Source organism: Schistocerca gregaria, chromosome 4 (assembly GCF_023897955.1).
Source record: "Schistocerca gregaria isolate iqSchGreg1 chromosome 4, iqSchGreg1.2, whole genome shotgun sequence".
In the NCBI taxonomy this organism is placed as follows: Eukaryota; Metazoa; Arthropoda; class Insecta; order Orthoptera; family Acrididae; genus Schistocerca; species Schistocerca gregaria.
Genome location: NC_064923.1, coordinates 247024463 through 247042083, shown reverse-complemented (window position 1 = coordinate 247042083; position 17621 = coordinate 247024463). Strand labels below are relative to the sequence as shown.

The 17621-nt window shown below is 37.8% G+C and overlaps 1 protein-coding gene across 1 annotated transcript; it reads left to right on the top strand.

Moving 5' to 3' along the window:
* Positions 1-434: 434 nt before the first annotated feature.
* On the top strand, positions 435-14508 carry LOC126266950 (polyubiquitin-C). The gene is made up of 7 exons (XM_049971667.1): positions 435-580; positions 5936-6141; positions 6285-6512; positions 8182-8409; positions 11565-11792; positions 13809-14036; positions 14124-14508. Exons 2-7 carry the CDS (start codon positions 5952-5954, stop codon positions 14306-14308), a joined length of 1287 nt encoding a protein of 428 aa, XP_049827624.1. The 5' UTR covers positions 435-580; positions 5936-5951; the 3' UTR covers positions 14309-14508.
* The last annotated feature ends 3113 nt before the right edge of the window (positions 14509-17621 follow it).

Genomic DNA, 17621 nt, shown 5'->3' with positions numbered 1-17621 from the left:
GTTTGAATAAAAGATTAGTACAACTGAAGCTGATCTTTCTAAATTAATTTAAAACAACAGTCAGTCAGTCATGGTATAACAAGCTGCCAAGCCCTATAACGTGTCGGAAATGGAAGCAGTGGCAAGCATTTCAGTGGTGGAAAACCACATACTATACTCAGTACTTCAAAAGGTGTGGTAAAATAACGGTGTGGATTTCACTGGAGATGTTCCTTTTTTTCTTCTATTTCATATTTAGATTTTTCTGGAACATGGCTCGCTCTATTGACTGCAGGTGCATTTTGGAAAATATGTTCCTATACTGATTTTTAAGCTGTCGTTTCGTTTCCTTAAATATATTTTTTTATGCCTGCGCCATAAACTAGAAACATATTTTAATCACCACAGCCAGCGATGACATAACAAAAGCAATAATGTGCGATCAATAAAAGTACTGCACCAGAGATATTCCTTCGAAGATTGCTTTCGTCACACCATTTAAGCGAAGTTGGGACTGTCATTGTCATACGACTTTGAGGTGTGGCGTAGCTGGTTGAAATTTTGACTGTAGTTCGCTTTTGACAGTCGTTCTGTGTTTGTGGTAAGTAAATGATGCAGTTGTTAGTGTATTAATATGCTAGAATATAAAAGACTTAGAGTAGATGTAATAAATCCTGTGTGACGCAGTTCACAAGATTAAGAAATTTATTTTATTGCATTAGGTGAAGTTTGGCTGGATGTTTCGTACATTTCGTTGTGGAAGTAAAACTTGTGGGTAGTTTAGACGTTAAAAATATTGGCTTAGTAATGTGTAAGCCTGGAGACCTATACCCTCAAAAAATTGAGTCCCATAGGAAGTTTACTACAAATTCGTTGCGTTTCGGGGTTTCGTTGATTCATGTGAATTGGTGACATGTCTACCGCTATTGCTTTATGTATCTGTTAGCTTTAAAGCTTCGAATGTAAGTCTAAGTACATTCCCATATAAGAACAGAAAACAGGAAAAAATAATTTAGCAGTTGGTCTCATAATTTTTAAGCAAGTGTGCCTGTTCACAAATTTGACGTAAATGCTACACTTCACAGCCGTAGTGTGATTTCAGCTTAAGGTGTTGGACTTGCAAGTAGTTGTATAGGGCATTTGATGAGGCCAATGCTATTTTGCCTAAAACTGACCTAATAATTAACCTACATTATTTGAGGAGTTTCTGAAGGCACATTTTTATATCTTTGGTAATTAATATGCGAGGTTAAAACCATACTCATTAATATGTTTTGACCCTTATTGTAGTTATTATAGTTGTAGTTACAACCTAGTAATTTATTGTTGAATAAGAGCTGTGTATGTTTGCACTTGAACTGACTTTGTCACGCATGTTACCTTTTGCCAATTGGTGTCTTTGTACCATTTTAGTTTCAAATGGCTTCTGCTCCACCTAATTACATTACTTTGTACTAGAATTGAGTTTTCTTACCATTTTGATTTCTACAGAGTATTTAAGTTGCCTTTCCAGCTTCCTAAAGCTCTTAAGCTTGTTGTTATCCTTTAATTGCTTGGGCATTGAAGAGTTTCTGATTGCAATGATAGAAGTTGAACAATGCCAGGTTGTCAAAATATCTTCATATTTCAAAGAAAAACTGCAGTCTTGAACTAAAACTTTCTATTTCTTATTACTGGTTTTGTAACACCTGACACAATCCAAATGTACCCAGAGGTTTTTTAATGGGTGGTTGGGGGGGGGGGGGGGGGGGGGCATGGCATGGCATGGCATGGCATGGCATGGCATTCAGTCTTCAGTTACACTGAACAAAAGTGTAACTTTGTAGCCCAACTAGCATTATTATTTTTTTTTTATTTTTTTGGTACAAAGTTAATCCAATTGACTAATGCATTACAGCATTCATGGAGGGTAGTTAATTTGAGTATAATGTTCAGCTACAGTAGTGAACAATGTAAATCAGGAGAGAATTGTCCAAAACAGTCCAATTGGGTCTTTTTTGTTGGTGTATGGTACATTTTCTAAGTAGCTAAAGTAAATTAGATTTAGGCTAGTGCCTAGTGATGTGTGTTAAACTAAATGTATTGACAAAAGAAATGGGGGGGGGGGGGATGGGACATCTGCACTTTGTGCAGTTCCTGCAGTTGGCACATAATGGCATTACAGGCAGTGAAGGCAGTTACCAGTGCAAAGACCGTTAAAAATTATTTGGTCCTGAGCCTGCATCAGACTTAATATTTATGATTTAGGATCTTGTAACTTTGAGTTTCAGTACGAGGTTATGTACTGCACAAATATTGTGGAGAAGATTATAGTCAGAACTAGTGTAGGTGGCTTACAACTGGTTGTGAGCTTAGTCATCCAACGATGATACAGTGGCTTGTCATTGTAATAGGCATAGAATGTACAAGAGGCTGTGGTATGGTTGGAAGAACCATCCTGGTATCTTCCTGCAGTGATTTAGGAAAGATGATATGAACTAGAATGGCTGGAGAGAGCAAATTCGAGGAATTTAGAGGCTACCTGTTGGTTTATAAATTTTCAAATGTCACTTATCCTTGATGAAACTACATGTGCTGCTCTTTCATTCGGTGCTGTAATTTGTTAAAATTGTATTTTGTAGATTAGTTAGTGAAGTTAACTGGACAAAAGTGCAAGCTTGTGTAATAGTAGGTTGAGCTTCAAATGTGTGGAGCTGGTACAAAGATTTGCCTGTTTTCATCAGCTTTGATGTTGAGAAAATATAAGCTTGTTTAGTAGTATGGAAACTGTACTGGATCGAGAGACGTGTGTCTGGACCTTCCTTTACTTATAAGTTCTTCAGTTGGAAAAATGTTGGATGCAGTTGTGAGGGGAAGCTATTAAACCACACTAAAAACTGACAGCAAATTGAGATTTCTTTGGTGCTGTAGGTGCTATGATAACAACAAATACATGTTCATACAATGTTGTGTGTTAACTTTGCCAATACTTTCTCTCTTTCTGCCTAGGAAATATATATTTCATAGAGGAGCATATACAATCAGGAGTGCGTGGACAAGCTTGTATTACTGAAAACCTAAGCTCTTTGGTCAGTTAGGCTGCATTTCCAAGTTATGAGCCATATGCTTCTTAACTTGTAAAATGCAGTAGGCATATTATAAACTGAAGTGGACTCTTAAGGATCATGTTTTTCTATTATCTTATTAATTGCATGATGTGATGACTGTCATGAAAGCATTCAGGTAACTCAGTTTATGGGTTGTGGTGGTGTTAGTCAATGAATCATAGGTCAGGCACAATAGGCATTGTAACCTGTCCAAATTTATCAGGATTTGGAGTTTGTCCTGAATGCTGTTCACTTAAATCAGTAATAACAAATTTCTATCAATGTCTTTCTTTAAACACTGCTACTAAAGTACGTGGAGAGTTGGAAAATAAGTTCCCTTCCCTGTCAACTACTGGTGAGTTGTGTGTGAAAGGAAAAACAGAGCCATTAAAGATGAGACATGTTTATTTTTCTACATAATTTCAAAGTACGTGGCGACATTTGACATATTGTTTTATAAGCTTCAGAAAGCCTTCCAGGAAAAAATCGGGGCATTGCATACGGAAGAAGCATTGAACGGCTTATTTGATGTCAGCATTGCTGCCAAAGTGCCTTCTGCAGAGTCTTTTTCAAAGCAGGAAACAGGTGGAAGTCACTTGGTGCAAGATCCAGACTGTAAGGCAGATGGTGTAGTCACTTCCAAGAGGTGCAATATGGTTTTGCCTTATCGTCACTGTGTATGGTGTTGCATTGTCATCCAACAGCAGAACGCCAGATCTGAGAAGGCCAGGCCGCTTTTTCTGAATCGTCTCTTTCAATTTAGGCAGTTTGGCACAGTACCACACAACATTGATGTTTGCATCCTCCAGAAAGTCCAGCAGCAGAACTCCTTTGGTGTCCCAAAAAAACAGTGAGTAGCACTTTATCTGCAGATGGAGTGCTCTTGAACTTCTTTTGGACAGGTGATGATGAATATTTCTACTGCATGGACCTTCAATTTGGGTGTGTGGTGGTGGATCCATATTTCATCCCCCATTACAATCTGAAATACGTCATTGCCAGATTCAGGGTAAGGCAGGAGATGTTCCAGGCTGAATGCCATCCGTTGTTCCATGTGTCGGGGTCAGTTGGCAGTGCCCCCATTGTGCTGACACCTTCCTGTATAGAAGAATATCGGGGATGATCTTGTGAGCTCGCTCATGTCAGACTCAAAGTTCTAGCACTAATCCATCAATGGTTAAAAACTGCTTCGCTTTAATCATGTCATCCACCCTGCTGACATTTGCATCTGTAGTGGCCGTGCACGTCCATCCAGGCCTCGATATGCCCTACACGTGCTGACTTCCATCACTGAATTGCTGGCACCATTTGCCTTGACATCACACCTGACCTCTACACTTCAACAAGGCAGTTGTGAATTTCTGTGCATGATACTCCACATGCCCATTCATAGCGGATAAAAGCTCTCACCTCCACCTTTGACCACGACTCAAAAACGCACCTTCTCTCCATAGCCCTGGGAAAAGACTGAGTGGCTGGCCTCCACTTTGTGCTGGTACTGGTGAGAGGGCCATCTGCTTGATCGTGGTTGACCTCTACCCGCTAGTGTATGTGTCTTGCATGTGCGCGTTCAACTGCCATGTCGTCTGTTGCGTATATTGCTGAACTCTGCCCACAGTTGGCAGGGGAAACATATTTTCCAACTCCCCTCGTATAAATGTAACGGAAAGACGGTGGTTGAAACCATATAAACTATAGAGGTCAGTACTTTTTTAGGGAGTTCTCTCTCTCTCTCTCTCTCTCTCTCTCTCTCTCTCTCTCTCGATCAAATGACTCAATTAAGGTGCCAAGAGTACAGATGTTGAGTCATAAATGGAGCAAGTGGGTCTTCTTTACTTCAGTTTGTTTGCACTCTATTGATACCTAAAGAGATTTCAATGTGACACTTAGTAACAAGTCTCTTGATAAACTTTCAGGATGTAATCTAAGAAGCTTGACAGTAAAATTGGCAAAGTTAAGGCAATATACTCCTATTAGGGAATTTTTTCGTTCTTATCCTGCGTTGTGCTGTTTCCTTAATGACAAAAGTCTATGTGGAACAGGATGACATCACTGTTGATGTCAAGGGAAGGGCTATAAATGATCAGTCACTGGTAGGTGTGTTGGAATTGTTTTTAAATGTAATTGAAAATAAGAGGACAGGTGGTCAGAAACAGAAATAGTTACATTGAAAAAGAAATTCAAATAATGTTATATGGCTCTCTCACTTTTTTAAATATGTAAACTCCACCAAAAGTAAGAGTTCATCTGGATTTGTATGGTCTTTCCAACAGAATGCAAGAAAGTTGCTTTCATGAGTGCTGTCTTTTCTGAAGTACGTAAGGCATGAATAAGGGCTTTTTCTTTCAGATATTGAAATTTCTTCTTTATAAGAAAGGTGGAGAGAGATCAGCTACTGATCCATTTTACTGTTTTCCAAAATTTTGGAGAAAGTGATGCATTCTAGAATTGTATCTGTCATAGCAACAGGTAAATGGGTGGAGAATGTAGCCATTATATTCATGTAAGACGACTTGTTCCACTTAATTGCAATCGCACAAATAATCCATGGAAAAATATACTAACAAATGTCTACATGTGCTGGAAAGTTTATACCAGATTTTTACGTCTATCCTCCTCCCTCCTTACTTTGATGTCAGTGATAAACAAGTGTTGTTGCCTTGTCTTGAATGAGTGGCACTAAGATTTGTCACTGGAGAGGTATAGCATGTGGGTTTTGAGGTCATAATATTGATAGAAAACTTTTGGTAACATGAATATTTCAGGAATTTGTGTAATCTTTCATGTAAATTTAAGAAAGTGCTATTAAAATGGTAGTCTGGTAATGAAATGGTATCATATCTGTAGTGTTTAATCTATTTTATTTTCAGATCCCACAAAGCAGATATGCAGATCTTTGTAAAAACATTAACAGGGAAGACAATAACACTTGAAGTTGAACCTTCAGATACAATAGAAAATGTTAAAGCAAAGATTCAAGACAAAGAAGGCATTCCACCTGATCAGCAACGTTTGATATTTGCTGGTAAACAGCTGGAAGATGGCCGCACTTTGTCAGATTACAACATACAAAAAGGTAATGTGCAGGTTCATGTCCATAAGACAACATTGTTGCCACAAAATAGACATGTCTTCTATTTGTTGCATTTTGTATACTACAATCAAATTGACTTGTTTTTCTGTTGAAACAGTTCTATAATATTTCCATTTTGTTTCTAGAATCAACACTTCACTTGGTTCTCCGTCTCAGGGGTGGGATGCAAATATTTGTCAAAACTTTGACTGGCAAAACAATAACACTGGAAGTTGAGCCTTCGGACACAATAGAAAATGTAAAGGCAAAAATTCAGGATAAAGAAGGCATTCCACCAGACCAGCAGAGGCTAATTTTTGCTGGAAAACAGTTGGAAGATGGACGTACACTGTCAGATTACAATATTCAAAAAGGTAAGTTTATATTAAAAAGTACTTGGTGAATACTCCTAGTACATACTTTTTGTGCATTTTCATAACTAGTCTGGAAGGGTATAAAATGTCATTATGGGAGCCAAACAGGACACATTTTGTCAGCTACTATTAAGATTCATCATAAAGTGCGAAGCTGCATGAAAACTAATAATGCTGCTAACAATGCAGGAAACGACAAATTTATCCCAAAAATTGATTTAAAATCACCTGAAGCAGGAAGTGCTGCTACAGAACCTGACAAGTTCATCAGATTAAATTTTAAAAAAAGATCTTCGTAGATTAACAAATAGGATGATTACTTGCTTAAGTTCACATGTACAAAACTGACCACTGTTGCTCGGTAATAAATTTCCAGGACAGAAGTGTTTCCATGAGGCCATAAAATTGATGAATGCAAGCTAGTAAGAGTACAGCTAGCAAGGAATGAAATGAGAAGAGAAATTAGGCTTCATGGATATATTAAGTTTGCAGAATGCTTATTGCTGCTGGAAAAATGGGTTATCCAGAATTTTACCAGAATGTTGAAATAAGATTTCAAATGCCTCTTAAGTGATTGCAAATGAATATATACCAGTTGAAACTAGTGATTATATTTTGGTTTTTAGTCCCTGGTGATCCCTATAGAAATTTAATATATATCTTTAAAGTTCACTATTAATCAGTAAGCCCATTGGTACTAGAAGTATGTAATCATTTTGCAGGAAATATTTTGTTAATTTAGGTTTGGAATCATATAGAAAGTAATGTAAGTTTCTGTGATGCTGCAGAGGTTTTTCTGAGTAATTTGAAATACAGTGTATTGAGTTCTCATGCAGACTGTTGCAAAGGAGCTTTCTTGATGGTAAGAATTGACTAAGCATTTGCAGTTGAATGTGTGACTGTCAATAAGGTGTTAACTAACCATTATGGGTAGCCAGCAAAGTTTAGGTAGTTAAGATTCAAAACCTTTAATGTGCTGTCAATGAAGTGTATCTGCAGTTGCAAATATGGACAACATTTGTTGTATAATGGAATAACATTGGAAAAATTGTGCAAGACTAGGATTTGAAGCAACATTTTCTTGTCACTATCTGTGGAATTTGGCTATCAGAGCATGCTTCATGGCTAGACTCACTTCAATGCATTGTCATCCATGTATTTACAACCTGCACTTGTACATTCTTTATGTATGTTCTGTACAGGGGAGACATTTTGAGTCGCTATCTGTGGACAAATAAAGTATTGCAGTTCATGCACATCTGAAGTAATAAGCACTGCAGTGACTACAGCTTGTGTGATGTGTTAAATGTTTTTTCAGCTGCAGTGATCACCTTGCCTGTTTTGAACACATGTGCTGCAATATACTGATTGTACATAACACTTAAATTGCATAGAATGATATGCAACCAGACAACTATTTAGTGTTCTTAACTGTGCTTGTCTTTCCCTGGCATGATATTAAAGAAAAATCAAAATATTGATATACAGTAGTGTTGGCAGAAATATGAATCTTTCTGAAAGTGAACACGGTTATTTCAAATGTAGCAAGAAATTGTTGCCTGTGGTTCAAAAGGAAAAAGGGTAATGTACCTAAAGGTTGAGATTGTTTCTGGCTTTTTAACCCATTGCAGTTCTTCAAAATTTTAACTGATGAATCTTTCCATTTCAGAATCTACATTGCATCTAGTGTTACGTCTTAGAGGAGGCATGCAGATTTTTGTAAAAACTCTGACTGGGAAAACAATAACGTTGGAAGTTGAACCATCAGACACAATTGAAAACGTAAAAGCAAAAATCCAAGACAAGGAAGGGATTCCACCAGACCAACAGAGATTAATTTTTGCTGGGAAACAGCTTGAAGATGGAAGAACTCTCTCAGATTACAACATACAAAAAGGTGAGGGCAGGACTGCAGAAATAACAGGAAGTTTTATTTTCCTGAGTAATATTTTGTTCGGGTAATGATTGCTTGTGCTCATGACTCATTGTGTTGGGTGTGGCATTCAGTAGTTTGCAGCAAATAGTGTGTTAAATATTCTTCTGCACTGTATCTAATCTAAAACAAATTTGTTGGAAAAAGTTGTCTTGTTTAAGATCAGTAAATCAAAAATGGGTTAAAGTGAAGTTGTTATACTCTTTATTAATTTGTTTGTAATAATGCAATACAATAAACTGAAAGTGTCTCACTAGGAGAATTAAAATTGTAACTGAAGTTGTGCAGTATTTGTCCATTGCCAGAAAAGCATCTAATACTAGGCTTCCAGATGCAGATAGCCAGTTAATAAGTTCTCTTGTGCTGTGAAGGTTTTTAGAGTATGTAAAAGTATAATTTAATGTGCATTGTGTTATCATACATATTGTTGAAAAGAATCTTTCTTGTTGAAAGATTTGACTGAGCATGTGCAGTGAAAGTGAAAGGTCATTGTTAATAAATAAAAATGATTTATGTAACTACTGCACGATTCAAAAACAAAGAAAATTTTCATCTTGTTAGTTTTACACACACACACACACACACACACACACACACACACACACACACACACACACAGACAGACAGACAGACAGACAGACAGAGAGAAGATAAAAAATTTACATGTGTCACAGCATAGAAGATTAAGTTTTGACACAGCTGGACTGTTGCTACAAACATAGTAACCACTGGAGGAAATAATTTGTGTGTGTTTGAATTTGCACAAAGTCGGTCTTGTGTTAGTGCATTTTACATTCTGTTCATTCGGAAAGAAGCTGCTTTTGCACAAGATTTATAACTGGCATGCAGAATTCATGTAAGTGGGTGGGAAGGGGGTATCAAAGATGTGTTCACACACATCCATTGGGAATCTTAAAGACAAGCAGATAAAGAACTTCAAATTCCTCAAACAATGCTGTGGCATGTCCTGAAACAGATGCCTCCATATGAAGCAGTAAGTTACTGCAGCAATTGACTCCCAGTGATCATAACAGTAGGTAAAATTTTTCATTTCAATTCTCCAGGTATGGCAGAAAACTTTTAAGAACAACTCATCTTTTCAGACAAATTCAAACTCCATTGGTTGGGTAAAGTAAACCATTGTAATGTAAGATTCGTGAGGGGTCACAAAAATCCTGATGTCGAACATGACTCGCAGACACAGAATGTTCAAAGTTTGTGGACCTTTCCTTTTTTGTGGAGGAAATTGACATAGATGCCATACCTTGACATGCTGCAGAATGTTTTTAAACTTCATGAAGATCCCAGTGATTAAATTTCTAAGTGTGGTGGCACACAGGCTCACTTCCACCTTCAGGTATGGCATTCTTACCAGTACCCCACAATGCTGGATTGGAAGAGGTGTAAAAGATTGTTGGTTGCTTTTGGCCTTCCTGATAACCAGACCTGATGCCCTGTGATTGTTTTCTGAGGGAGTACATAAAATAATTCTTTCTTATCTCTGGCAGCTACTCTTAAAGAGCTGAGAAATCGAACTGTTGATTATTTAATAAATGTGGACCTACCGATTTTTTTTTTCATATGGGATGAAACAGACTACTCTTTAGACATCTTGTGAGCAAGACATAAGTGTCAGTGTGAACATAAAACACTGAACCTTCCTTTGTCCAGTGAGAGCCACACTGTGTTTATATCGTGCATAATCTCTGTAACAGGCTATTGAAATATGGTTTGGGAAGTCTAGAATGGGGCCAGTGGCATACTTCTGTGTATCGTGCGAGAATGTTGTCAGTGCTTGCTGTGAGGTATGATGGGAACAAAAGTAGTGGTCAGGTGTTTGTCTCACACACCCAATAAGAGAGTAGCAGGCAGATGATGTTTCAAAGTAATATGTTCAGAAGAAAGGGTGCAGCATTGCTGTAAACGAAGATTATAAATTTGATTGTTCCATAACGAGGTTTTCACTGCGCAGCAGTGTGTGCGCTGATATGAAACTTGCTGGCAGATAAAAACTGGTAGAACACTTGCCCACGAAAGACAAGGGTCCCGAGTTTGAGTCTCGGTCTGGCACACAGTTTTAAACTGCCAGGTAACTTGTTCCATGTTTGAATCGCAGCTGTTTAAATTGTTGGTATCTGTAAACAAGGGACGGTCTCAGCCCGCAATATATTCGGGGGGGGGGGGGAGGAGGGGGGGGGGCAGTCAAATACTTCTCTGCTCTTTGTTGCTATGCAATCTCTGTGTGAGCACACTGTCGATCAATCTTCCATAATTAAATCAAGGGAGGAGGTATGTGGATCAGTCTTTATAAATATATTGAACATGAGACCCATGAGTAAACAATGGTCCACCTGCCTTCTTCCATGACTTAAAAAAACATGATCCACTTACTCAGTGTGCTTGTGCAGAACAATTGCGTATTCACTTCCCCATTGCACTAAGTTTTTGTGCCTCTGCAATTAATCCGTGAGACAGACACTAACATCAGTCCACTTTACAACACTAACTGCCATAATCACAAAACATTTCTCTAGGAAATCACTACCACACTGGAAAACGGCAAACAAGACGATAGTTTCAATTTTAGCACAAGAAATAAATTGGCTACTTAAAACTGACATGTTGACAGCCTGAGGAATAGGTAATCACAGCTGTGATTGCCACAAGCCCTGCTCTAGACTTCAGCCATCTGTTCTTTTTAAATTACCCTGTACCAGCGATAGACTGGAAGCTGCATTTGTGTAGTGAAGATTCAAAACCTTTTATGCTGATTGCACATAATTACATTTAAGTTGAATGGAATGTGATGGTGTGCAAAGACACAACTATTAGTTATTCTTAACTGTGCTTATGTCATTTTCTCTGACATTACATTAATTTAATGAAAATGATTTAAAAAATATTGAGTGTTGGCACAAATATGAATCTTCCTAAAAGTAATCATAGTTATTTAAAATCTAAAAAGGAATAAAGGTTCCCAATGGTAAAAGCTGCCTGGGCCACTGTTAAAAGGTAAAGGTCTTCAAAGGGAAAAAGGGTAATGTGCCTAAATGTTGTTTCTAGCTTGTTAACCCACTGCCGTTCTTCAAAATTTTGACTAGTGAATCACTTGATTTCAGAATCCACATTGCATTTGGTGTTGCGTCTTAGAGGTGGCATGCAGATATTTGTAAAAACTCTGACTGGGAAAACAATAACATTGGAAGTGGAGCCATCAGACACAATTGAAAATGTAAAAGCAAAAATTCAAGACAAGGAAGGGATTCCACCAGACCAACAGAGATTAATCTTTGCTGGGAAACAGCTTGAAGATGGAAGAACTCTCTCAGATTACAACATACAAAAAGGTGAGGGCAGAGTTTCAGAAACAAGTTTTAATTATCTGAGTAATGTTTCTTTTGATAGTGGTCTGTGCCAGTGACTCATTCTTTGTTGAATGCACAGCATTTATTAGTTGCAGCAGATGGTATGTGTTAAATATTCTTCTGCGGTGTATCTAATCTAAAGGAAAAAAATTGGATTGAGTTTGCTTAGTATTAAAGGTCAGTGAATCAAAAAGCTTTGAAGTAAAATTGTTATACTCTTTATTTATTGGTTTGTAATAATGCAATATAGGAAACTGAATAGGTGTCCCAGTAGGCTAATAGTACTTGAAGCAGCACAAAATTTGCCCAGTTTTAGTAAGTCCACCAAGGGAATTGGTCTGTGAATCAAAGTGAAGTTAAAATGATAGACATTTTTCTTTATTGGAGATTCTGAGGAATAAGCTGACAGTTTGCCTAAATGAGCATTTACTCACTCCCTGTTAGTTTTCCCAATCCCAGGTGTGAATTTGTGAAAGTCAAAGATCTCTGCCCACTCGGAATTGGAATGAAGCTGGTGGGCTATTGCCTCGTCTGATAAAACACTGTGCAATCTTCTTTCCTCTTCTCCCAGAATGAATCCACAGTCCTGTGTCATCCCCACATCAGTAGTACCAGGTTAACCCATAGTTCTGTTTACTGAGCCAACTCTATATTGTGGTTATGGAACCTTAGACAGTGGCTCATATCTTGGTGGAATGCTCCCTCCTATTGGCCCTCTAATATTGTTGGACAATTCATGGATGATTTACCTGGTTGTCAGTGTTCTCTGTAAAACTGGTTTTTATTTGCAATAATGTGTTATCTCTGGGGCAGGAGTAAGGTGATTGGGGATGGGGAACCTATCACTGTTGTGGTGGCTCCTCAACCCTATTGCTTTCACTAGGCTACTCTCTCATCCCTTTTTTATTCTATTTAATTGCTTTTAGATTCAGTTTGCCTCCTTTCTGCCACACCCAATTTTCTGTTCTAGATGTTGCAGTCTCGAATAGTGTGCACTCAGATATATTTGCAATATTAAATATTCCTGGTATTAAAATTGTGCTACACCAGAGTATTTGAACCCACACCTTTCTCTGTGCACAAACAGGAGTGATAAATGTGAAACTATTTAATGGGTGAACTCAACTTCAACCTGTTGCTATCTAACTACTGGCATAGTTGATAGTGGAAGGGCAGCACTAGTGACAGATCGCAGCAGTCAGGAAGCACATGGTCTCAACCAATCTTAAGAGTAGGACCTACAAAAGGCAAGAGGTAGACTTTGGTTCAGTATGAAATCTATAAATTTGGTATAGTAAAATGGGTAATTACTGTCAAATAGCAATATGTGTATAGTGACTTACCAACCAATAGCGTTATTGTGCTGAATATTCTTATAAGGTTCACTTCGGGGATACTGTGTTGGTTTCATAATGTGTGTTGACTATCACTGTAGTATTAATTAGTAGGTGCAATAAAACAAATAAAAGGGTTAGACTAGCAAGTGTTTCCATAGTATAGAAATATTTCAAAGGAAGTTGCCAGGCAATGCACAACCCAGTGTTGCCAGTTAGGAGAAAAAGTTTGAATGTGGGTTGGTAGTGACATCTGATATTGGAAAAATTCTCTGTAGGGAGCAACCATACCACTATGCTTCACTTTCAATATCTTTCAGAAATACAGAATTGTGACAGTCATCAAATGACACTGTGTGATGCACAGAGAATTGTGTGTAAAGACAAATAGGTGTTAAAATGAAAACAGATTTCAGTGGAACTTACATACTAAAGAGTTTACAAAGCACTTCCCTTTTTCTACTTTATCAGTATTAACCTAAGGTTTCAGTCTGCACCCAATGTTTGTTTTACATGTTTTAAATACTTTGACTGCATACATGGAACATCCATTTTAATTTTACCAACAAATTAATTTGTTTTCTAATAATAAATATTATGAAAGGTTACCGCTGTACATGGATTTGTGTGGGGTTAATAATACTATCTGTATTTTTCACTTCAGAATCAACTTTGCATCTGGTGTTGCGTCTGCGTGGTGGTATGCAAATTTTTGTAAAAACTCTTACTGGCAAAACAATAACTCTAGAAGTGGAGCCATCAGATACCATTGAAAATGTAAAGGCAAAAATTCAGGATAAAGAAGGGATCCCACCAGATCAACAGAGACTCATCTTTGCAGGGAAACAACTAGAAGATGGTCGTACCCTCTCAGATTACAACATCCAGAAAGGTCAGTAAAGATGTTTGTCATCCAGTGATCTTATTATACATGGCTGTTGGATAATGACTTTTTACACCCTGGTAAATTACTTTCCAGAATCAACATTGCACTTGGTGCTCAGATTGCGTGGTGGTATGCAAATTTTTGTCAGGACATTAACAGGTAAGACAATAACATTGGAAGTGGAGCCATCAGATCCTATTGAAAACGTGAAGGCCAAGATCCAAGACGAAGAAGGTATTCCGCCAGACCAACAGAGGCTTATTTTTGCGGATAAATAATTGGAAGATGGGCGTACTTTATCTGATTATGATATTCAGGAAGAGTCCACTTTATATTTGGTTTATATAAAATAAGCATAATGAGTATTTTGTGAAAATTACTAGTCACTGTGATAGTTAAGTTTGACATAATATAAAGCTTTGAATTGTTAGCTGTAAAAGTGTTAATTGTTCTGAATAAATGGTATATAAGTTTTAAATGAGATTGTTTTGAAAATTGAAACACTGATCTTTCTTGGATGAAGACTTTACATTATATATATCCTAATGTGTAAAGACAAATGTTTAATTTCTGAAACTGACTGCATGTTAGCCTCACTGAAAATTGAAGTTGGTGATGCAAAATTGTGTGGTGTTCATCTAGTTTTGTAATTTGGCTACAGTGTGTTTTTCTATCAATGGGTAAGATAGTTTAGCTGGAACAATAATTCTATTGTGATAGAGGCTATGTAGTACATAAAGAACTTTAAAGAGCAGAGCATTCGGCTTCAAAATAATTTTAACATGACATAGGGTTACGAATGGTGCCTAACACAGCCTTATACAATAAGACATTCGTGTCGCTTAGTTCATTATTGTAATTATTGGCTTAAAATTCAATCCAGAAATTATTGCAAACTAAAGCAGACTATTAATTTTTAAAACTTTTACTGAATTTTTGGTGAGACTCATTTCTTATTCACTTGACATGTCACTAAAATTCTTGAACAATATTTAAAATGTGTTCATGAACTAACCTCAGAAAATGAGGCAGAACAATGTAGAACATAACAAAAGTGATCCGAATGAAATGGAGCTTCCAGAAAGTAGGTTTGGGGAAAAGTGATCATTTCCTCACAGTGACAAACATTGATCCCAGTAATTAACACAGATGCATTAGATCTACATATGCAGACGGCATGTTTCACCAACAATGTAAAATGAAAACTGTAAGTGGATTGTACAAGTCATCAGGTCACTACACATTACATAATTCTTTTGATTATGTTGCTTAGAATATCAAAATTTTGGGCTGATTTTTATAGTATTCCCTTCAGATGTAATTTTAATCAATGGTCAGGGCATATTTCCTTGTCGACATAAGTATGCTGTGCTAACAGATACATATAAAAATGGAGAGAAGCAAACCACCTCATATTACACATTTAACTCTTTCCAGTTACTGGCAAAATGGCCTATGACAATGTAATAAATAAAAAAAATAGACTAGTAGATCTTTCTTCATTAAATTTATCTGCCATAAGCATGAACAGGGACTGCATTAAGCAGTATATTGCAATAAAACCTCCTGTTTGTCAATCCAGTGTTCACTGAAAGCTAAAACATGGGAGTAAGTCTGCATTGCATAAGGCAGTGATTGAGGGAGAGTGTGAGCTGTCGGACATGTAAACACAGGGCTAGGCACGTTAGTTACGGAGCAGTTGTTGGGATTTAAATGTCGGCCACAGCTGATTACTAGTTAGAGATGGACTGAGACTTAGGCACTTAATCTGAAGATAGAAGGAAAGGACATGCATTCAAAAAAAAAATGTATATACTTACTGCATATGAACACAGCAAGAAACCAGAGGAAAAATTTATTGCATTTACACACTGAGAGAGCTCTAATTTTCATAAGCTGTTTTGTGCTAGTTTGTCATTAATAAAATATTCAGATTCTTTTCCTGGTATCCCTGAAGGTATTTTTCTATGGTGAGATGTTCAGATACCAATGTATGTCAGAATCTGCCTGAAGTTTCACCTCTGACAACAAAAAAAAGGCTATAGATCATCAGAATGTCTATTTGTATGTGAGCAAGGCAGTTAGCATTAAGAAAATTGATTTAAAAACATCCACCCTGTTAATTTTGTACACACACCGTGGACTACCACTAACCACAGCCTCTACAATCAACTCCAAACCTCCCCCTTGTCCCTTCATAGCTGATAAATCCTGTTGTAGACCTGCTATATTTAACCCACTCTCAAAATCTCCCTCCCACCACCAAACAGAATTCTGAACCTAAACAGATCCAAAACAGTTGTGAACCTTTCCTCCAAAAGCCTTAGCCCAGCAGAAATCTTATTTCCAAAGCCCTCACCATCTGCTTCTCTCAAATTCAATCATGCAGGACTTAATAAAGATCTTCTCTTCTGGTGGCTACAATAGAAACACATTTTTGCCACCAACCTTACCATTTGGACTAGGATCAACATTGAACCCTACCTGACTCTGGTCACTCTTTCATCCAAGCATGGTCCACCTCCACTGCCACCAAATCATCCCGTTAACTAGCCAGAATGTCTTAACCTCGAACCTTGCCTCACCATTCCCCAAATCCCTCATCATGCAAACTAACCTTACCTTTGCAGAAAGAACTGCACCATCTAAAAACTGATTCCGACCTTAAGACCCTACATGGTGACAAAGGCTCCACCACTGTTATTTTAAACCACAAGGATTACTTGGCAGGGCGACTCCTCCAGTTCTCAGATTCATCCACAAACAAACCCTGCCACAGTAACTCTGTTCCAGAAATCCAGCCTCTAGTCTCTGTCCTTCGGTCATCTCATAACTTCTCTCGGGAGTCCATCTCTCTCTCCTCTTCCGTGCCACTCGCTGTGCTCCTACCTTGTACATGATGTTTATGAAACACAACCACCCAGGATGCTTCATTGTGGCCAGTTACTGTGCCCATAGTAAGAGAATCTCGACTCTGACAAACTACTTCAGCCTGTTACACACAACATGCCGTCCTGTATTACATATACCATTTCCAGCACAGTTCCTGTTCCTTTACAGTGCTTTGCTCGTCACTGATGCCATTTCCCTTTACCCTAACATCCATAATGCCCATAGCCTTACCACTATTGAACATGTAAATTTCTCAATGCCCAGTGGATTCTAAACCAAAAATCTCCTTTCTAGTTGTCATAACTATAATCTCATCAGCAGTTACTTCTCCTTTGAAGGCATGACTTACAAACAAATCTGGGGTATGGCTATGGGCACCATCCTGCATCAACCCATTCGTGGGCCAATTAGAAGAATCATTCCTAAACTCCCAGAAACCCAAACCTCTCACCTGTTTGGGATTCTTTGATGACATCTTTATGAACTTGATCAAGGGTGAAGACACTATCCACTTTCCTCCAGAGCCTCAATGAATTCTTCCCCATTTGCTTCACTTGGTCCTACTCAACCCAACTTCTCTGATGTTTACCTCCACCTCAGATGGCTACATCAGTACCTCTGTCCATATCAAACCTACCAACCACCAGCAGTACCTTCACTTAGACAGCTGCCACCTGCTCCATACCAAGAAGTAGTCAT